General features: G+C 41.7%; 1 protein-coding gene across 25 annotated transcripts in view; it reads right to left on the bottom strand.

Annotated features, from left to right (window-relative positions):
- Window positions 1–22,896, bottom strand: part of ADGRL3 (adhesion G protein-coupled receptor L3) — a 498,089-nt gene that overhangs the window by 249,383 nt on the left and 225,810 nt on the right. For 24 of the 25 annotated variants that reach the window (XR_010439890.1, XM_064711138.1, XM_064711142.1 and 21 more), the window contains exons 4-5: window positions 12,684–12,704; window positions 11,753–11,966 (exon numbers count right to left, since the gene is read on the bottom strand). Coding sequence is in view for 24 of the 25 variants with exons in the window: in XM_064711138.1 (XP_064567208.1) it covers window positions 11,753–11,966; window positions 12,684–12,704 (235 nt within the window). In the remaining variant the exon portion in view is untranslated. The remainder of the gene's footprint in view (window positions 1–11,752; window positions 11,967–12,683; window positions 12,705–22,896) is intronic. The other variant, XM_064711122.1, reaches the window with a different exon arrangement.

The raw sequence follows: 22,896 nt of genomic DNA on the forward strand, positions 1-22,896 counted from the left end.
TCAGAACCAAAAGGGCCCCAATTCCATATACATGTTATCAATATGGTGCACATTTGGAAATCACACAGTATTTGCCAAACTTGAGGGTGGTCCCCCTGGGAGGAAGGGGATTAATGTGTAACCTTGGGTTAAAAGAGGTTACACAATCAGGACTTCCCCTACCAACAGTGAGGGAAAGTAAATTTATGGTGGAGATACTCTGTTGCTGAAATGCAAGCAAACACTGGAAGAAACTAACATTATTAAAATACATGAATTAATTATTTTATGCAGAAGAGCCCCAAAACACAGATTTGGCAGGTATACTCTTCAAACTCACTTATTTATTCATTAATTTTAGTGGCCCTGCTGTACTTTGTGAATATTCTCCATAACTCAAGCAGACATGTAAGAGAGTTCCCACATATTTTAATACATATTCTGGAGTCTCAAAAAAAAAAAAAAACTGAACTATGCATCCATTTCCATGGGTGCATATTTGTGTACATCTCCAAAGATGACAGCTGAAAAAGGGAATATTGGGCTTTAATCTCTTAATTATGCTATTTTCCCCCTCCCCTCTTAGTGCATTAATTTGGCAGTAAAGGTTTCTGCTCTCAGCAAAGTCTGAGACAACAAAGCTTCTCGGAGCCCTGATTTTTGGCACCACCTCACTCCTACTTTATGCTTGAGGCTACTTCCCCTCTGACTGATTCTTAATTTGAATAAGCTTTCACTGAAGACTGTATCAGAACTGCACCAAGTTAATCTTATTAAACCATATGAGTTTAAAAACTCATAGCTTGATGTCAGGCAGGCTGTTTCCAAATTGGTATACTTAAGATCCAAATTAGATCATGAGCAAAATATTAAAAGGCACTAGAGCCATTTAAGAGTGAACTTCCATTTTGAAAAGAAATTTCTGGACATTGAGACCTCAGGACTCATGCCAGTTCAGTGGGAGTCAGGCTCCTGGCTGCAATGGGTGCTTTTAAGTGCTTTTAAATCTTTAAAATTTAAGCTATGGAGAAGGGAATAAAGGAATTTATTTCATCTATTGTCAGTACAAGCACAAATACCTGGGTCATTCTGAAGGATTCTACACCTGTATAGAAGGTTTCTATACCAAACCAACGTTTCCTGATAAAAAACATCTTTGGGGCACACTGTGTCAGCTGGCATTGAATCTAGCTGATGCAACAAAGTGCCTTTTAAGCACTATACAACAAAACCTCCATCCTCTTTCTCTCCCTTTACTCTATTTTATGGAGTACTTTTGGTTTTTAAGTGTTTACAACTTCACTATCCCTTCAGCCACCTCTGGGCATAGAAGGCTTCCCCCTCACAATCAACAGACACTAGCGAAGTAGTGATTATGGTGCTTGGCTCACCAACCCATGTGGTTTGCAGCAAAGTAGGTGGTGGGTGAGCTGCCCTTGACTTCCAGTGATTCGGTGAGGTGAACCACTGGGTGCTTTTACCATCTGGATGCCATCCAGGCCACAAAAATGAGGAGAGACCTCTCTCTCTGAGCTGAGATTTCCTGGAAGGCTTGTACCTCCATGCTGACTTGAGGCAGCTCCTGTCACATGCACAGCTACACAGGCTCCAAAGTGTTCTCTGGACTGCAGCCCACCACAACAGGCACTACCCTGCATTGTTTGGTGCCTGCCTTTAACTCTTTCCATCTAGCTCCAAGTGCACCTAATCAAACAAAATTGATTTTCCAGAGCTCCGGCTAATCCACTGCATTGAAGGTGACCTATACTCTTTGTGTGTTTGTATCATTAAGGGGTTCGGGGTCTTTTTAAGGTGTCTTGGATATTAGATACCTGTCTTCAGCTCTCAGTAACCTTGCCAATAATTAAAAAGGGTTTTGAGGTGTATCTGACACTGGCAGGCTTAGGTTTTTTAGGAGGTGTCTTCTTTGCTCCCTGTAATATCAATGATGACAATGACTCATCTGCATTTTTATGTGAAATTTTCCATGACCCATGGGAAAATCACATGGGATACCAACTTGAGCACACTTCCAGTCCACCAACATCAGTGACAAGGTTATAGTGCTCCACTATGTGTGACTAAGACCCTGAATGCCTGTAACAAGCACTATCCTTTTTCCAGAACTAGCCTTGCTGCCTCCTGTCACAGACATCTTTTATGAAAAATCCTTTCCTTAGGATTTTTCCTCCTGAGAAGCAGAGAGGCCTCAGGAACAAAATGTAAACAATGATTACCTGCTGCTGTGGAATGCAACAGGTGGATCTGTGATTGGTCTCATGTGGTTGTTTCTAATTAATGGCCAATCACAGTGAGCTGGCTTGGACAGAAAGTCCGAGCCACAAGCCTTTGTTATCACTCTTTCCTATTCTATTCTTAGCTAGCCTTCTGATGAAATCCTTTCTTCTATTCTTTTAGTATAGTTTTAATATAATATATATCATAAAATAATAAATTAAACCTTCTGAAACATGGAGTCAGATCCTCATCTCTTCTCTCATCCAAAGACCCCTGTGAGCACCGTCACACCCTCCAACCTAATGGACACTGATATTTTACTCCACACATTTGCTAGTATCCAGGACCAGACTTTCCTTTTCCATCAGTACTAGCTGGCACCACTGTAATCGTTTAAGTGGAACAATCTGTTCCAAGCAACCAAGAGAACTAATAATTTATTAGGAGCAGAGCAGGCCTTTTAGGGAAGGATGCAATTGTATTTGTGTGGGTGTAATACTCGAGTCAAAAGGAACATTCTGTGTAATTCAAAGCCACTTTGGAAAAGGAAGAGCGGAAGCAGGCTTTACAGAGAGAAATGACCTCAAACTCTCAAATTCATCACACTTTTTTTTCTCCCTCTTCTGTCCTTTTGGGTTTGCTAAAAATGAAGGGTATTCAGGGAGAACAACAAGAACCTTCACACACTTGTAACAAAAATCCATACCAGCTCCCACAAGAAGAAATATTTGAAAGATCATCACGTTCTCCCTTGGAGAACAGAAAGGTTAGAAGCCATATGACAAATGAATACAAGCTAAGGAACAGAAACGGCAAAGGTAGCTTGGGTGCCTCTGTCTCCACAATGAGGAAGGATGGCAAAGAAATTAAGAACTAACATTAATTTTTGACACAGGAAGCTATTATCCTGCTGGACTTAGAGCTCCTGCAAGTCACCATGACCAGGGACTTTATGAGACTCAGAAAGGATTTGACCATTTATACAGACAGCAAAAATACAACATTACAATTACAGCTGAAAATCTAAAAGGATACTAAAAATCTTGGGCATTGGAGTGAAAGGCAATCTCTAACTACGAGGGAACAAGAACAAATAAAGGCATGGGAGTGGCAGAAATAGTCCCTGCCCACTATGGAATGCCACATCCTGCCCTGAGGGAGGCAGGACAGCAGGCACAGGGGCAAACCAGTGACTGCATGGGGAAACTCTATCCCCATTCTGGCATCTTTCCTTCTGGCCAGCTCAAAATCCTCCCTCCTTCTCTTGCATTAGTTTTATAGTTCTCTATTGTTGTCTTGCCCATAACTCAGTCTTCCATTCCTCACAGTGCCTCTGTGATAAAGTTTTTCCCTTCCTTGTCACCAGCCCTACTCTGGGTAAAAGCATGTAATATACTGCCTGCTACCAGCTGCAGCTCTCGGTAACAGACTGAATGCTGAGGCCATAATTCAGTCTGGAGACTCCACTATTGCCCATAAACCACTCCCTGTCTCCCAGTTTACGATGTCAGCAGGACTCAAGCTGAATTAAGGCTTCTACTCAATATAACTGACACCAATGTATTATCTTATACATAATGCATAGAAGATGGCTCTAATCAAATTCCATATCCTGCCCTTTCTTTACATCACAAATGTGGCCTGGCATTTCTTATGCACTCCACTTACTGATACATAAAATCCTTCTCCTGAATTACAATGGGCAGCAAAACCTGTTCTTGGGTCACCGCTTCCAGTAACTGTCATTCCTTCCCTCTTTTTCCCAAAGAGGTTGAAATAAACTTCAGTTTATCCCTCTAACAAAACTCACACCTAAATTTAAGGACCACATTGAACCGATCATCCAGGAACACTGCCTGCATCAGTCCATATTTTTGATGCTGGCAAGCAAATGGTTTGTGTCTAATGGGCAACTTTTGCCTGTTTGCATTTGGTATCAGCAGAGTGATCACACATAATGCACAGCCAAGCTGTGGATGCCAAACTGCAAGCGTGCAAAGGTGAGGGAGGTCTGCAGGGAGCGCTTCCAGCCCTGCAAAGAGGCACAGAAACCCCAGGCACACACGCAGACGGTGTGGTGTAAGCCAGTGCTGGTTTTACACATCTTGGAACGGAACATGGAGCTCAAGCTCCAAAGATTCCACAAACGATGCAGTCAAAAGTGTGCTGAATGAAAGCTTTGAAATGTCCTAGAGAATAGACAATCCCCTGTGTATAAACCCAATTTCGACCTCAGGCACAGACTAACTGAGCTCTTTTGTACATGAAGAAAGAAAGAAGCAAAAGAAAGTGATATAGATGCATTACTTCAAAGCCATCTTACCTCACAGTCCTTCAGACATCATTCCTAACCAGAAAACCAACCAGAAAAGAAGTGTGCACACATCTTTCTAATCAAAAGAAACTTTTGCTTTGTTATCTTAAGATAGTATAAGTCCACTTAGCCTGAACAAACCTCACAGACTATCTTGCAATGCTTTGCACAGATTTAAGCCTTGTGACAAGAAGACCAAGCACCTGAAGGCCAATTCCTGTGAGAGCCTCACATGACTGCCACTTTTGGGTGGATGGAAGATGCAGGAAGACTGAGCAAAAGCATCTTTGATGTTTAACACTTCAGCTGCTTAGGTAATCAACAGGAGGTGCCACAGGAAGCATGCAGATGTCACCATGTTTTCTGAAAAATCCCTTCCCCAGGATTTCTTCTCCTGGGAAGCTGAGAAGCCTCAGAGAAAAAAGAAAATAATAGTATCTCATTTGCTTCTCCCTGTTTTGCTGCTTTGGAATGTGGTTGGAGATTGTTTATCCAACAGGTGAATTGCTTTTATTTAATGACCAATCACCGTCCAGCTGTGCCCAGACTCTGGAAGAGGTCACGCATTCTTAATTAGTATCTTGTTAAGCCTTCTGTAAGTATCCTTTCTCTATTCTTTAGTACAGCATAGTATAATACAGTGTTCTTTAATACAATATAATATCATAAAATAATAAATTAGACTTCTAAGAACATAGAGTCAGATTCATCATTTCCTTCCTGCCACGGGGGACCCTGAAATACCACATGCAGATGCCTGGCTCTAAACCTTGCTCTTTGGGCACTTTGGATAATGATTGCATGGTACAAAACCTGTTTCAGCCAAAGCAGAGAACAACACCCAAGAGCCCAAAGCTGCATCTTCCCTGAGCACCCTTCTTGTGGATCCAGGACTCTGCTGCCAGCAACACATCCATCCTTGCCCAACCCTTCCTCCCACGTTAACAATTGAGCTGATGCTCTCAACAAGCCTCAAACACTCAGAAGAAAAACAGATGACAGGAGTATGTTTCACACAGGTCTTCTCCCACTGGAAAAAGCTACGTGTGAAAGGCTGCCAAGGGCTGGCTGGTTCCTTCCCTCTGACAGGCTGGAGGTGGCCACTTTCACACTAGTTAAGTAATAAACCTGGATTTCTCCTGCATGGAATTCAGCACATCATGTGCTCAGAGATTCTGAGGCCACTTCAACGTATGATTTACCCAAGAGATTATCCTGAGTCTTCTCTCTCAGTTAAGGCCAGGGTTGGGGGGAAACTGGAAAGAAACACAACAAAATAGTTGGAAAAACTGAAACTTAGAGAACAGCAGAGATTACTTTCTCCAGCATGCCCACATCAAGGGAGCTTTTCCACAGGAGCATTGGCCACAGAAGCTGCTGGTTGCATGTTGCTTTCCCAGTTTTTTTTTTTTTTGGATTTTCCCAAATGGCAATGTGCTGGAGTGACATGGTAACAGCAACCAAAACCCAAGAGCTACAGCACAATACAACCATCTATTTATTTATTTATTTACTGTAAGTGTGGTGTTTTATAGCTGGCCACAGTTACCAACTGGTACCCAGGGAGGTCTAAAGCACTATTTTTGATCTACAGAGCCTTCCATGGTTTGGAACCTAATTACCTTCAGAAGCTACTGCCTCCTCCTCATCTGTTACCATGGCAGCTGCAATGATCTGAGAGGTTTGAGCTGGCAAACCCTGATTTCCTAGGGTACCAGGGCAATTCCAAGGGGCTGTCACTTCAAGAATTTACTCTGACATCATTTTCAGGAAAGGAAGAGGCAGGATAAATTAAGACTGTGTAGGCTGGGAAGCAGCAACCTATTTTAGAATGATTCTACAGCCCAGTGCACAAAACCCCACTAGGACTTACTGTTGTTGTTTGGCTACTTTTGATTTTTTTTTTCCCTGTCTTAGTAATATAGTATGGACCCTTGTCCCAGGGTCAAGGTTCAGGTGAAATTAACAGAATTCCCTTCATTTTAAAATCTTTACACATGGTAAGAAAATAGATGATTTAACCAAGTGGTGAGGCTTGTTTTCTAACCTTCAAAATCAGAATCCAGGGAGCACAAGTTTCACTATTTCCCACTGATTTCTGCTGGTTACAAAAAGTGTTTAACTGAAACATTAGTATTTTTCCATATTGATGCTTTTCACGTGGAGATCTCAAAGCGCCAGACTCAGGCTTCCCAGAAAGCCTAGCTTCTTGTTGCAGCATCTCAGTCCTTCAGAAATGTACTTCTCATGCCATCTGTGTGGTAACAAATTTAGAAAAATGAGTAGTATCTTGGCAGTCTTAGCCAAATGTGCTCAGGATGCAGAGGAGGGTGGTGGGGGGTTCCTACCAAATAGGGCATTCAGTATCTGAGTCAGAGGTGATGACAGCATCTAAGCAGGGGGCTGTTTTCTAAGAAATATGCCATTAATTTCGTAGAGCCTGACACAACTGTGCTGCAGTTCAGCTGAAGCCATCCCCTTGAGTCCTGCTGATGGCCTTGGCAGTACAGAGCCGCCAGGCCTGAAGCTCTCCTGCCCTCTGCACCTTCCTAATGAGCTACTTAATACACATGACTCTACAAGAACATCCCAATCTAGTCTGTTCAAAACCAGCAGCCATTTTATGAATGACCAACGTGAATGATCCTATCTGTAAAACACAGGTAATCCTGCCTCTTTATTTCCCAATGCAAGTGCAGATCACTGACACTTGAGAAGTGTCTTGAAAATCACAGGAGATGATAACATCAATAACAGCACGCCTTGAGATGCAATATTATTACAATAATAATGGCACTCATTTCAGAGTCCTGCATTTTTCAGGTCATCAACCAAAAACATTAGCAAAATAGCCCTTCAGGAGATGAAAAATCTTTGCAGTGTAATGCAAGCTGCTTCATTCAATTTATTTATTCTCCCCTACACTGTGCAAAGTGCCTGCTACCATCCCTCCAACTACCAAGAGAATTGTGAGTGCCCTTCTCACATAAAAGGATTAGGCCTTTGGATGAAACAGAAGGGAAATCTAAGAGCAGCTGACCACAGTCTTACATTCCTGCAGTCTTGCACTTTTTCTATTTTTTTTCCCCTTTAAGTCTTGACCTGCAATTCTCATCAATGATGTCAACACCGAAACCACAGGGACAAGCCATGCAGATCAGACTGAAACCTAAAGGAAATTAGCTCAGCTAAGCTACTGCAGGCCCAGCAGGACATCTAGTAGCTCCCAGCTGTGCCTCCCTTCAGGGAAAAAGCCAGGAGATAGCTGAGCAGCTTTCAGCAGCCCTCATCCCCAAGCCAGAAGTGGTAAGAGCAGCATACAAGAGCTCTGCATGGCTCTGCTGTGGCAAAAGGCAAACGCTGCCTACTTTGCAAACTGAGCTCTCTGGCTGTTGAGAGAGATGAGAGTTCCCCAGCAAGAGCCTTCCACATCTTCTAGGGCAGAAAGAATTTTGCTTTGATCTTGAGAAAAACTGCTGAGACCTGTGAACATTTATCCCGTCTCTTCTGCTCTGCCTGCTGGTTTTGTCATTTTGCCTCGTTATTCCATCCCTCCTTTCCTTCCTCCAGAATAAGAGTAGCAGATGATGGTAGGAGTAGACAAGGATCCAAAAAGCAAAAGGAAAGCCTTGCTCTTGCCTTTAGAGTACAAAATCCAAGTGCTCTGTGTATGTGCACCTACACGTCAGGTACTTCCTACTGTTCCTACTGGGACTTCCCTCTCCCCAACCTATTCAGCATTTGAGGTTAAAGTCTACAGAAAAGAATGTTCCAAACTTCAAAGTTAAATGCAAAGGTGGTACTGACAGCACAAAGTTCTGTGAACATACATGCAAAAACCTGATCCCCTCTTCTTCCTTCCCTTGCTTTCAACCCAAGATGCTTCCTTGGTGAGAAGCATCAACAGGAAATTCAAGAGAGCACACCAAAAGCTGTATTTTTCCCTTTTTCCTTTAGGGTGCTTTTAATATATGTGTTAATACTAAAAAAACAAAGGCAACTCTTACAGGAATAGGAGGCCACTTTTCCCTATTGCTCACAGAGAACCCTGGCTGTTGGAATGGATGATATGTTAATTTCGTGGCACAGTCACTCAAGAGAGGGCATAGAAGTCTCCCATGGTACAGTGCACACAATTTACAATGGGCAGGGTTAAAATTTAATTAGTTGTTACAGGCCTTGCAAAGATGTTTCTCCAAAGCAAACATGCTAAAAAATAACTTTTTTTCTAATCACATCAGAAAAACTTCGTTCATAAAGCACCCTTTCTGAGCTACTATGGACAACCGCTTCTCGGATTTTTGAAGGAGGAGCTGGCAAAATTAAAAAAAATAAATAAAAAAGAAAAACCTAAAATAGGACTCAGAGATTTAATGTCCTATAAAATAGCTCCCTACAAGCTCTTTAAATGTCCTTTACTTCAAGCAATACTCCCAAGATTGTAGAGAGTTTCAGGGCAGTACTTGCAGCAAAAACTCCTTGTGTTCCCTCTGCTTAGGGGGCTCCACAAACACACTGTAAGATTTATACATTTCCCTTTCAAAATAACCTCATGTAGTCGTCTGCAAAAATTAATTTATATAAGCATACAGAAGAAAGGAACATGTTAGCTCAGGCTGTTGGGATTTTGATATTTTTTTTCAGGTTTATTTTGATGGGGGTGGGCTGGGGGAGCAGTCACTAATATCTACCATAAATCTGCTCACTCACAGCCTCAGCTCACACAGTAACACCACCTCTGTCTCACACACACTTTCCTTCCCATCTTTCCCTCTCTCCCTGCCCACAGCCACGCCAGAATGAGTCTGAGGTGGCTGTGCAGTGTTGCTGATTAAAATTTGCCAGTAGTGAGACAACTGACTATGGAGCCTACAAGGGGACTGTGTATTTATGAATGCAATAATTAATCAATGCATAATAAGCACACACTGCAGATACCACTCTTCTTCCCATGCACAGACAGCTTCAATCACCATGCAGGTTTCACTGTCACGACAAAATTCAGTTCCCAGCAGCTGCTCCCCCAGCCTGCAGCATTAGCAGAGACAAGCTCACTGTGTCAGAGCCTGCATTCATCTGCAAACCCACCCAAATACTGCTAGATTAATTAATTTTGAAGGTAGAGGTTTTCAGAAGAAAATGCCATAGTTAGTGCCACAACTACTAGGCTGTCACAATTTTCCTTTTAAACTACTTTTTTCAGAGGCTCAGCTGTAAAGTGTACTCAGAGCTGTGAGCTGACAGACTGGTTTGCATCTTAAGAACATATTTCATTTTAATGGCTTTATTTTTAAATTGTTTCAACTCTCTGAATTAATGGAGACTTAAAAAAAGAAATGAGACTGACAAAAACGCAAAGTAGAATATTTTATCCTTTTTTACCTATCTTTTGACGCCAGAATTATATTTATTTTCAAGAAACTCAATAGTTCCCAATAATAGGACTGCACATCTTTTCCCCCCTTCAGTGTCCATCCTCTTCAGCACCACTTTCTGCTGCCTACATGGAAGAACAGAGATATTTTACCACAGAGATGAGCATCCCTGCTAACTCTTTGCTAAGCCATTTGAGCCTGCAGTGATGATACCTGGAGGTGAGTAATCACCAGAAGTTTTCATTGCAGTGCCACAGGCACAGAAGACAATTGTGTGCCCTCCCTGACCCAAGGGCCAATGTTTATTGCAGACTTGCTACATGTAGGGACTGACCAGAAGGTTGCAGAGCTCTGCATTTGGCTCGGGAGCTGTGGCCTAGAGGACACTAATAAATATATATATAAAAAAAATTAATTCTTTGTACTCTGTAACAGGCCAGAAAGGGGATGACATGGCTTTATTCTGCCAATATGCAGAGGATTAAGGGTTTCTGCTTGAAGCCACTAACAACCTGAACAGGAGAATTACAGTAATTCCACTAAAACCACACAGAATCCAAGGCACTGGCTGATGGCACAATGTTACCCTTCCCACTTCTCTCAAAAATGCAGCTGGCACAAACCCTATAAACAGGAATTCAACCAGCTACCCAAGGAGGTTCAACTTAAAGAATGGTCTTAAAGAGGAGCCAACTTATAGAGGAGCCACATGCAGCAGTGGGGACATTTGTCACAAGACTCCTCAACATTTTGAGACCTAAATACTCAACATGGAGCAGTTTCTTCAAGGAAGTCAAATATAGCAGTTAGCATGTGAAACACAGCTGAAACTCATGTTGCTCACACCAGCCCATTTTAGTGCAAAGCATTTCACAGCAAACAGCAGCAAGATGCTTCATTAAAACCCTGCACTGCTTTAAGCCATGAGGTCACTGTTAGGACCCAAACACATGTTGTCATGACATCAATTAGCAACACTTTGCCTATGCCAATGCCATTATTAATACCTTGAAATACTAATCTCTATTACTAATTAACAGTCAAATGCACTAAATAATTTTTCATGCATTAGGAATGTATTACTGAATTCAATTACATGTCAAGAGCTGTGACTTATGAATCCTTCCCACAACACCATTTGTGCTAGAAAATATCCTTAAAAATTCAGTAACATTTAAAAGGTTTTTCATAAACAAGATACCTCTATATTGGAATAGGCTGTTAGGCCCTGGCTCTGCAAGCAAGACAAGATTCTCTCTACTTGTCTGACTGTATCTCAGTTACCACTTCCATATGCAGCAGCCAGGCTTAACAGCCACAGTTATTATACAGAAATTCAGCAATTCATCAATGAGAATACCAATGCTTGACTTGAAATTCAGATCTCCCTTAAAACAAAGCCTGGCAACACAAGGAAGGATGCAGATGCCTCTTTGTGCCTTCAAAACTGTAAATGTTATTCTGAACACAAAATATTGATTGTTTCAAGGAGATTACTGGCCTTCTGTTTGAACACAGCACAGGAACTAGTGAATATGCATTTTGAGAAAGATTTCACTTCTACATTCATTAAGAGCCTTGATATTTAGGTATTTCAGAGGGAAAACTGGGACACAGAGAATCAGGATGACTGATGAGCAATACTTACAGGAAATGTTATTTATATTGCATGATGCTAAACCAACTTGGTTAAATCCTCAGTTTAGCAACGATAGCTGTAATTCTGTGCACATACATCCACACTAAGCACCTTCATTTCCTCATGCAAACACACGCACAAACTGGTGTGTACCCTCCGGATTAAAGAAATCGACAGTCAGCAAACAAAGAATATTAAGCACTATACCTTTGAGTCATAATCTTATAGGCATCTGGCAGATAACAGCGGATATTCTCCATCTGAGCAGGATCAGAGTCGCAGATTTTATCGTCAGTCCTGCCGTAGTTGGCACTTTCGATCATGATCACATCTGTTCCCGGGCAGCGCAGCTCAATGGGGTAACTCTCGCAGGACAGCTCCCTTCGGACCACAGCCATGGGCACTGGGGCACGGCTGAAAGCTGCAGGGATTAACACACAAACACAGTCAGCACCGGCTCTCCACGCTCGGGCTAAAATTAAAAGCGGAATCACGTTCAGCAGAAGCTTCACCCATATGCTGTGCTGAGATAGTTTCGGTACTGTTCAGATAAGAGCTGCAGGAACGGGGTCTGGTCGCTGGCTTGCTGGCTGCCCAGAGAAATCACTTGATTTTGTCATTTTAAAAACAAGCTATAGATCCCTTTTATACAGGGCTTTCCAATCCCTTATTGAAACAGGTAAATAGCAACTATGGCATTGTTATTATTTCTTCTTACCAGGTGAAAAACTAATTGGCTTTGATATATAAAATTACAGTCCTGTGTTGTACTTGAACAAGCAAAGAAAATTTTATGACAGCAAGCAATCCAAGAACCAGGATCCTACCTGCTCAGCAAGATTGCACTTGTCCTACAGCAGATGTAGTAACATCTGTATTGCTCCTGGTCCTTTTCTTAGCCCTTAGAAAAAGTGATCCTAATGGCTTTTGCTGTAGCCTGCAGCATGTCAGGGGATGGCCTGCAGGTTCTGGCAACCATCCCAAAGTTTAGGCCCTGCAGGGTCCTACTTTCCATGGAAAGGCCAATTTATGGGACACCAGATGATTTAAGTTCAGTCTTAGCTTTGCATTGGATTTGCCTAGATAGTCAAATAGCTGGCAAACACTTGTGAAATTAAAGAGCTCTCAGAAATCTTACCTGTTTTAAAAGAAATCCAGGCTACAGTTTGCAAAAGAAAAAAAAAAAAAGAAACACACTTTGAGATGCCTTGAAAACAAAGCCCTAAAGTATTAGTAAACAATGCCACTTGACAACAAGCAATTGTATTTCCCATCTCTACAGCCTCTTTGATGCAAAGATCTTAAACAGCTTGACGAACGTGAATATATTAATCCCCAAATATCCACATGAAGTAGCTACACATTGTCTTTCTCAACTCAGCCACAGAAGAGCTTTGCAGCTTCCAGAAGATCTCATGGGAAATGCATGGTGATGCTAGGAACCAAATACTTGTTTCCCAGCCTAGCACACCAGTCACAAGCTGAAATAAAAGCTAACTCCTTTTCTCCTTTTTTCCACAAGAATGAAAGGAACTATAAAGATTTCTAGACACATGGATGATGTGCCCTCCAAGTGACATTTGTACACTTCCAACCACAAAAGTCAACATACAACCCAAGCCTGTCTCTATGTGATGGTGAGAGGTTTAAGCCTCCAGTAGATCCATGGCCCATCTGATACCAGGCATCTTTCAACAACTCCCTTTCCTCTTGCCCCCATTATAAAAACACTAAAATATCCACCCTCCCTAAACCAAAAATCCCATCCAATGTTCTGCCGGTTTGTTCCATAAAACTTTGCCATGGTACATTCACACCAAGTCTGTCTATGGAAAATAAGATTATACTGCTGTTTCTCAGAATACCAGTTGACTATATCAAGGCTGCCCTATCTGTCAGCAGCAATCCAACACACTGACTTCCATGAATCCTTCCATTATTGTCAGTTGTCTCATTTATCTATCACTGGACAGATTTTCAGATCCCAATTTCTGTAAATCTGCAGGGATTACTTTGATATCAGACCCTCCCTGGTGTGCCAGAGCTGTGGACTAATTGCCAAGCTCCCAAGACAGATGTGTGCTTATTCTTGAATAATAGCTTGCACAATTAGCACAGCTTTAGGGTTTGGATCACTTGAGATCTCCTCCTTCCCTGAGACTGGAGAAACAGTTCTGCCCTGGGCTCATATTGCACCACACATTTGCGTAATGCCATAAATTCTCACTGCCACCATCTTCTCCTGTTACTAGAAGAGGAAAATGAGAAGGACAGTTGTGAACCTCTAAAGTGCACTGCCTCACTCTTACTCTTGGCTTGATACCACTAGTCAAAAAGGTCAGTGGAAGAAGGATGGGACAATGTTAGATACAAGATTTGATAGAAGAGATAAGCCAGCCAGAAAGGCAGAGTCAGCAGAGCTCAGCAATTTCAGCCTGCCCTAAAACAACTTCAAGAGGTATTAAGTTTGCTTACAGGGGTCTGTCCACAGAAGCCTGCAGCAGGCTCTGCTCTGTCAAACACTGGACTCTGTGGCAGAAGGCCAGTGCTGACCAAAAAACTTGTGATGCCAGGATTCTGATTTTGGACAAGAGCTGTGGTGAGCTCTCCTCGCAAGCCTGTTCTGTGCTAAACCTGAGCAGATTGATGCCATGGGAGGCAGAAGGTTTCTAGCAGCTTTTGGCAGAATGCTGAGGCCAAGGGCCCTCCCTCCTCCTGCCATGTGCTTAGATGACTCCTGTTAACTGCCAAAAAAATGACAAAATGAGGTTTATAGGCAATATTAGCTGTTTGGAGCTATGGTTTTGCCCAGTCCTTGGGCAGTTTGGATCATTTTCTCTGGAAGGTTAACACAGGCTATACAAAGGGCAAAGAGAGTTGGTAATACTTTACTTTTTACAGTTCCCACTACAAAATACAGAATTTCTGAGCCACACAATTCAGAAAGAATATTTTTGCTCTTAATTCCTATGTTTTGGGGTGTTTTTTTAGTAAGTATTCTATATCAATTGAACACATAAGGGCTGAGGAAAACCCTGCTTAAAATCACAAAAAATTAAATGCCTGAGAATTAATTATAAAAACGTGGTGTATCTGTCAAACAGCAATACTGTACAAATGCAGCTAACCTTAACTCTTGTGTTATGCTGGAAATAAGACATTAAGAATTGCTAACAGCAATTTACAAAACCATTAAAAATATTTCTCTACCTCAAATGAGAACACATTTATAGTACCATGGGTGTATCTCCTGTACATGAGACTTTACAGCATTGATTTACTAAAATTGGATGCATATCAGTTCCAAGGATGCCCTCTAAACACCCCAAACCAAAGCTGAACACCCCTTCCTCAAAATAACAGCTCATGTTCTACTCTCCAGTAAACAATCTCTAGACAGATGCAAACATTTCTGAATGCAGCTTTAAACTTCCTGGAATTCACCTTTTTGCCTTTCACATAATCACTTGACTGCTTGCTCTAAGGAGGACAGCTTTCACTTACAGACACCTCCCTGTGGTATCATGGAGTCAACATTTACATTTATTTTCTGGATAAAAGGCATAAAAAATTTAACACCCTGGAAAAACCAGAAGCAGCTGAATATTGTAATAGAGCATGATCTGCTATCGTGCTTTCTCCTAAAGCAATAGGCATGTTTTCCATCCTGCCATTGACCACCAAATCATTCACTTTGCATGGTGTTTTCTTCTACCTCACTATCTGCAATAAATATTCCAAAGGGAGATTAGAGCCTGGCTGTTTATCTCCTTGTAAACACATCTTTTGTTGTTGTGCCCCTATATGATAATCTTACTTAATCATTTTTACTGGTTTTCCTGTAAGGAGCAAAGATGTTTTGCTTTTTGCTGTGAAACAAGATACATCAAAGCCCATCTGTGAAATACACAGCACGATTGTATTAATTCTTTAATACACTTCTCTCTTCTTCGAGCAGCTCCCTATCTTCACAGTCTCTCATTGAGCTCCTTATTTAATCTCCTAAATAAGTGACCTAATTGTTGGCTTGAAGTCAAGAGGAGCTGATGGCAGCTCACTACTTTGAAAAACAGGTGTCTTTTTCCAAGATCCTATGTGCAGACAGCCATCTAAATACAGAACTTAAAAAGAGTGTTTTTCAAATTCTTTAACGTTTAAATGTGTGCCAACTCGAGTTTTTTAAGTGCAGCCATTCGGTGGAAAATAATCCTCCTGAGCTTCTGCAGGGCAAAGTGAGAGCAGAGGGTGAAAAGGCAACAGATAATGACAGGATTTTATCTGGGCGATTTAGAACTCCTTTGTCTCTGCTAATTTCAGGAGCTGGAAAATTAAGTAAGTCATCAAAATCTTGTGCTTTTTCTCCCCCTCGCTTTTGACCTCAGAACATAATTGCCTCTTGTCATGCCTGCAGGGCACAGGCTTGTAGTTATCACTGTGTGCTTAATCAAATGCCGAAATAGCCTTTAAATTATGTGTTTCCTTGGCTGCTAGAGACTTGTTGAGCTCTGTTACATTTAGAGGCATGATGGTAGTAGATGTACTTTTAAAAGATAAGTGTGGGTTGATGCTTTTAATTAGGTTTTATATGCAATTTTCCCAGCAAAATCATGTTCTGAGCGAAAATTCAGTGCATATTTAAGGGCCGTGAAACAAAAGCTGGAATTGTAGAGATAATTATTTTCACAAGCTCTCTATATGAGTTGGTCTGCCCAGCTAAGTATCTGACTTACTGTTCCCAAGTGCAAACAGAGCATGCTGTGGAAAGAGGTTTCCTAGTAATTTGGAAGAATGCTTCTGGGTTTGTAATTTTGCAGTATTTAATACTCCCACAGTTCACCTTGGCTCTGTGGGGGGAAAACCTTAAAGTAATAATAAAAAAGTCCCCCTCCTCTTATTCTCCAGCCTACTCAGGTGTGGGTAGGAGCGGAAATCCCTTCCAGTCAATGAGTCAATGGGCTCTGTAGGGCTCACTCCACTTTCTGAAGTGATTTTCTAAACCAGGGCCCTACTTTTCCCTATTAGGATATAAAGTCTCCTTAGTGCACAAATTGTTTGCATGCAGACATTGCTCACTGTTTCTTCTCTGTCTCCATTTCCCTTAATCCAAATTATGCCTGGCCTCTGATCTCAAGAGCAATATTAGTAGAAAGCAAAACCCTGAGTTAAAGATGGTGACAACAAACATTTCTCAAGCATCCAATAACCCCCCCTTCCCAGTATTTTCATAAATATCAGCAAAGTTCTGACAAACTTAAAATAGCTTGGCTTATCCCAAGTTCTCTGAAATCTTATGATTAATATACAAATATGGAAATACCATTCTTTCTCCCCCACTTTCTCTTCAGATGCTGAAAATAAAAAAAAATGGAAAAAAATGAAAAACCACAATGTCTTTTCTAGAGAGACAGGGTGGACAAGCCTTTCTTCTACTGTCATCCTGCAGTGGGGTTAAAGAAAGGTGCATCCTGCAGACAAAGGCTGGTGCCAAGACATTGCAGCAAATGCTTGCAACATCCATACCCAGCTCCCCTGGGGAAGAATGGAAGACTGAAGGCAGCCATTGTGGCTGAAGAGCTGAAGCCATCAGCAGTGCAAGGCTGGACATCCCTGGTCCCCATTCCCAGCTCTCCCCTGTGTGCCTCAGCTGATTGCTGTCTCATCTACTAAAATGGGAACATGATCTTATCTCCCCCATTAAGCACTCTAAAATCTGCCATGGAAAGGAGGAAGAGAATTAGATGCATCCTCAGAAAGTGATGCATGTGGCTTCAGCTCTGGTTTCCACACACGAATCAAAGACCCACATCCTCCTAGATTGTCTCGGGCTTTCTTATTTTATAGATGATATCAAAAGCAATTTTCAACTTCCCTTTGGTCACCTTCACCTTGATTCCCCCTTAGCCAGCAAACAGCCAGCTATGAACAGACCTCACAAACTCAAAGAGCATCTTTTTACATGGTGGGATGGAGTATACAACAAAACCAAACAGAAGAGAAACAGAAGGCTGGGCAACACCCTAGTCAAAGCAACCAAAGAAAAGCTAAAAAACAGAAAATCCTCATAAACTTCCCTGTGCTGTTTATGTGGAGGTTGAGGTCAACTATCTTCCATAAATTGCTTACTCTATCTCCATTATAGCATACAAGGGGCACCTGCTAGGGATTTTCTCCCAGATTCCATGAGTGAAAACAGAAGAGGATGTTCATCTGTAAGTTTATATCTGATGCCCTCTCCCACAATTAAAAGGATTCACAGAAGGCTGTAGCAAACATGGAGAGGATTTTCTGTAGGGATTGCCAAAATTCACACACAAACAGTGAATTTTCTAAGGTGACAACTATGGATACAAACTATGGATACAAAAAACTTCAAAATCTAGGCAAGTCCTAAAATAATTGTCTCTGAAGCAAGCCTCTGTCTCCATGCATAAGCTTCATGGAAAGCACCATTTATTTCCATGGCAGATGTCTTCTGCATTTCTAGGCACTCAAGATTTCAAAGCAGGGATGGACAAACAACTGGCTGTTTCCACCACCCTCTGGATGCCCAAAAAGCCCAGGGCCAGCAGCCAGAGGATTGAGCACCAGACAGCTGCATCCTGGGGTAATTCTACTGCTCACTCTTCATATCACCAATACTCCTCATCCCCTTGCCATGCTCAGCTGATAAATATCCAAATATCCTTATTCTCTGCCCTTACATTTCCAAACCCTTACCCAAGTAAGGAAGAGCTTTTCTTATGAGTAAGAAGCATTAGATTATCTTAGAATCTCTCAGTATCTTCCTAGAGAAAAGAAACTCACAGGCAAAGAGTACTGCAGAAGATCACCAGAAAAAGACAACAACAGTGAAGTGGATGCATTTGCACGCAGGGGCGAGCGTGAGCAAGGGAAATCGGTCATTGCAAAGCCCTGGGAGAGAAGAAAATGAAGTGATAAAAGAACAAAACCACAGAATCAATATGGTAGCTCTGAGTGGAGGAGTTTGACAGGAGGAGGTGACTGAGGCACCGTGTAAGGACAGCCTGAACCAGGGAGACCCAAACCAGGCCTGTGGGAGGAAGCAGAGCACCAGCAATACTGCACTTCCTTTCTCCTTCTCCATTCCCACCTCCTGGCACTCAGGGGCTGCTGCCTCATGGGAAACTCTGAGAACTGCAGAGTTTTAACAAGGCCCCCTCCTCACTTATCTCCCTGCCATGGAGAGGTGAACACCTCTGCAGCTGACCTCTCCACCAGAGCAAGGCGTCACCAAGGGTCACCACCCTCCAGGCTGCTGAAGGGACAGGCTCTGGGGTAAGAGAGAGCGTTGTTGGAAGGAAAAGGGATCCTGCTTCCTGCCCAAGACAAACCCTCCTATCTCCAGCCATGGCTCTGCTGCTGGACGTGCATCCATCCAGCTCTGTGCTTGCTGCAACTCTTCATGAGGCAGGGCAAGTCAATAATTCACCAAGAAACTAAACCAGCGGGGGCAGAAGGGAAAGGGGGGATTTCTGCTGGGCTCATAGAGTTGAATCAGCTCAGAAAAGGTTAGCTCAGGTCATAGGGAGAAAGCAAGATTTTCAGAAGGAAGGGAGGCTGAATTTAGAGTGCTTTTCAAAAAAACATGACAACCTACCTTCAAATCAGAGGTCAGGAGCACAGTACCAGCCTGAGCTAAATGTCACTTTAATGAATTTAATTAAAGCAGAAGCAACAAGTTGAGAACAACAGACAAACAAAATGTGGCCTCCAAGGGGATGTTGAATGCAAGTACATTAATATTTAGGTCCCATCACAGGAAAAAAGCTATTCCCAAGTATCTTTTCCTTTGCAGTGGATCATCTAATTTGTAATGAAAGGCACACATTAAATAAAAATGTTCTTTAAATTTACAGGCTTCTTTCATGTGAATTACCTTTCAAGTGTAGGAAAGCTGTGCACAGACAGGGAAAGTGTCAGAGTTTAAAGCCTTGTACTGTGGTGCTTAATTTCTGTAACCAACCCTTATGGTAAACTTGCCCTCCAGCCTAACAGTGACATTATTAAAATACCTGGCTTTTATATCCTGGTCCATAACATTGAGACATTTGTGTTCTCAATAAAAGAAGCATTAGGTTCTGAGCCACAGGGACGAGTCCTTTTTACAAATCCATACACCACACATTTCACTGGGGTCCTTAGTCATGAAAAACATGCCATGTAGTTCTTATCCAACTCAAAGTTACTGTTGTTACAACAGGCACTCAACTGTCTCCAACAAAAACCCAAAAAACCTCAAAATCAGAGAAGCTCTGACTTTGACATTGCTGAACAACCTTGGTATCTCACATTTAATACAGCACAAATTAATGTGGTGAAGTGAGAAGATTTGAGTAATAACAGAATTTGCTCCATTTCAAATTACTCCAGTGTAGGTTTTATTTGTTGCCATTAGTAAGGTTAATCTTTAATCTCATATAAAAACCTTTATAAACCACCATAACAGGTATAATCATAGAGCCAGTTAGATAAATGAGCATCAAGGGTTTAGCCTAAGAACATTAAATAAAAAGAATCTGATCATAATTTTCAGATTTCATATTATATAATAAGTTCATTTAAAATTACAGTTTGTTTTTGTTCCCATTTTAAAACACTAGCTTAAATTCCTACCCTTTCTAAAATAACACAAAGCTGGAATAGCTTTCCTGTTACCAGCAGAGCTATTTTAGGTTTGCCATTAGAATGGGCTTCAGCAGGATTTAGTGGTGGCCTAGGTAGATATTTCCCAGGTATTCTTCTGCCTCTTGTACCACTGTGAACTGGGAAGAGGCAGCCCTGGGCAACAGGAAGCAGGACGAGGATAATTGCAGCACGCCAAGACACAAATGCATTCCCAAAAGTTGGAGATGAAACACAGCCCAAGTTTGACTTTTATCTCACCACAGGAGAAATAAATGCGGGCAGGTGAAAAGAGAAGTGGGGAAACCCCAAACATAAAACCACAACAAAGTAACTAACCGACCTCAAAAAACAAAAAGTCAGAAATGAACCAGGTGAACTCAGCAGGTTCAGCAATTCTTTTAAGGGTGTAGGAAATTAGGTTGGATGAATCTGGAGCTTTGCTGAAGAGCTGCAAATAATAGACTCCTACCAAGAAATACCTTCGCAAAGTTAAAGTTTAATTTTGATTTACAGCTCCCTGAAAAGCCTCTGAAGGGGAACATTAAAGCTCTTGTAGAAATATCTGCATTATTACAGAAATGATGAAGAGCAGAGTGGAGATTACTTTGTGCTGTTTACAGACTTGTTTATCAGAGCAGTAAATCTATTTTTAAGTTTGTACTGCCTAGAGAGGAGAACTATGTGAAATGCTGAAAACCATCCAGAGAAAAAGACAGGCAGACAAAAAAGAATTTCTACCAAAGTATTAGAGCCTGACGCTCAAATATCTGCAGAAAAATCTGGGGTCCCAAATATTTACCATTTAAACCAACTGCTTTACATCAAAGACCAAAAATGACACCTTTAGCATTCATTTTACAAGAAGTTTCCCAGACCTCAAAGACTAGCCATCTCAAAGAAGTTCTATGGCTAAAAAATAGATCATTAATAACTGATTTTTCTTTGTGTTTCAGCCATCACCGCTCCTTTGAGTCTCTGCCATGAATAGCAACAGGGAATTTGTTCTTTCCACTAGCCATAACTGTGAAAGTTTTATATAGAACTCTGAGACTACCTTAAGATCCTGACTTCTCAGAATTGGAGTTCATTATTTTTTTAATATATATGCACTTCTTACACTTTTAGAAAAGCATGGTGCATATGAAACAGGCAAAATGGCAAAACGACATCTGGGGTCCCCTACTGAATTTTGAAAAACAATGGGCACTTCTTAGTGTAAATTACCTGTGAGTTATCTACAAAGATAACCCGGTCCCCAGCTGCTGGATAAGGTTTTCCATAGCATGCCATAGAGAGCTCCACCTCAGGAACACTGGCATGAGATCCAAGATCCTTTTTTTGCTGATACACTAACAAGAATTACAAGTAGGCTGTGCCAAGCCATTCTTTGCAGTCCTCTAAATCATGACTCCCCAAACTCTATGACATTTACTCCCCCTCCTCCTTTGACCTCAAAATATCAAGGATTTCACCTTGAAGTTACTAGCAGCTTCAAAGAGCTTTTCAGAAGCATTCACATTCATCTGAACAGTGGCCAATGTTATTTACTTCCCCTCAGTCTTAAAAAAAAAAAAAAGGACAGTAGGAGAATTAGATTTAGGGAAATAGCTGAAATATGCACAGTTGCTCCAGGTAGAAATATATATCTGAAGTAAAAGCAGATTTTCAAGGAATTCACATATTTTTGTCCATAGAATCCCTTTCTCCCCAGTAGAAAACAGCAAAACATTAAACTAATTAATTATCTCCAGAAAATGGTTCACCTTCTAGGAAGCACAGCTATAATCTTGAGTGATGAAGTTTGCTATTGTGCCCACCTGCTCACAGCAAGCACTGTCCTTAATTATTTTCCCCACCTAACAGAACCCGTGCAAATATTGCTCCAGAAAAATCACATAGCTAGACTTGGGTGTGTGCTGATATAATACTTACATGCACACAATACTGACCCCATCTCAAGGTGAGTCACAAAACAATAATTTAAAAAATAAATTCTGAAATAATGCTCAGCTATAGACTCCCAGAAATGCCCTGGACATATCAACTGCACCCAAAAAAGTCATGTGAACAACTGAGAGCTTCTGGGCTTTGTAGTAGGGAGGGGACGCTACCCTGTGGTACCATCAGGACTCCCATTGCAGATTGGGGCAGCCAGACACAACAGCATGGCCAAACTCACCTTGCTACATTTTAATCTGCAATAAACCACTCTGAATCCTGCCCTCCTGCACCCCACCAGCTGTGGAGGTGTCCCAGGATGCAAGTTTCTATCCATTTTCCACTCCAGCCCTCAAAGGAGTTCACAACAACCTAACAAGAATTTTAAAAAGCAGCAATAACAAGTGTGAGTAGTCACAGAGACATTGTGCTCAGTTAAAAAAAAAAAAAAAAACAACAAAACACCAACCTCATACTGGTTGAAAGCCAGCCCTGCTTTATGGAAGTCCCTAAAGCACTGGATATCATGATTCACTACCTGTTCTATGGGAAACCGTAGGGCTCCTGCAGACACCCATGTGCACAACTGAACAAAATGAGGGTCTGTGCCCCAAAGGACACTTTAAAGAGAAGAAGAAATGTGTGCAGGTTAGGAACAGGAGCTACAGTGGCACACAAAAGGATAGTCATGCAGCATGAGTTAAACAGGTGCAGATGCTACACTTGAGGGCACAATGCTCACCAGTTCAATGAAAATATGGCTGAAA

This window comes from Zonotrichia leucophrys, chromosome 4 (assembly GCF_028769735.1).
Source record: "Zonotrichia leucophrys gambelii isolate GWCS_2022_RI chromosome 4, RI_Zleu_2.0, whole genome shotgun sequence".
In the NCBI taxonomy this organism is placed as follows: Eukaryota; Metazoa; Chordata; class Aves; order Passeriformes; family Passerellidae; genus Zonotrichia; species Zonotrichia leucophrys.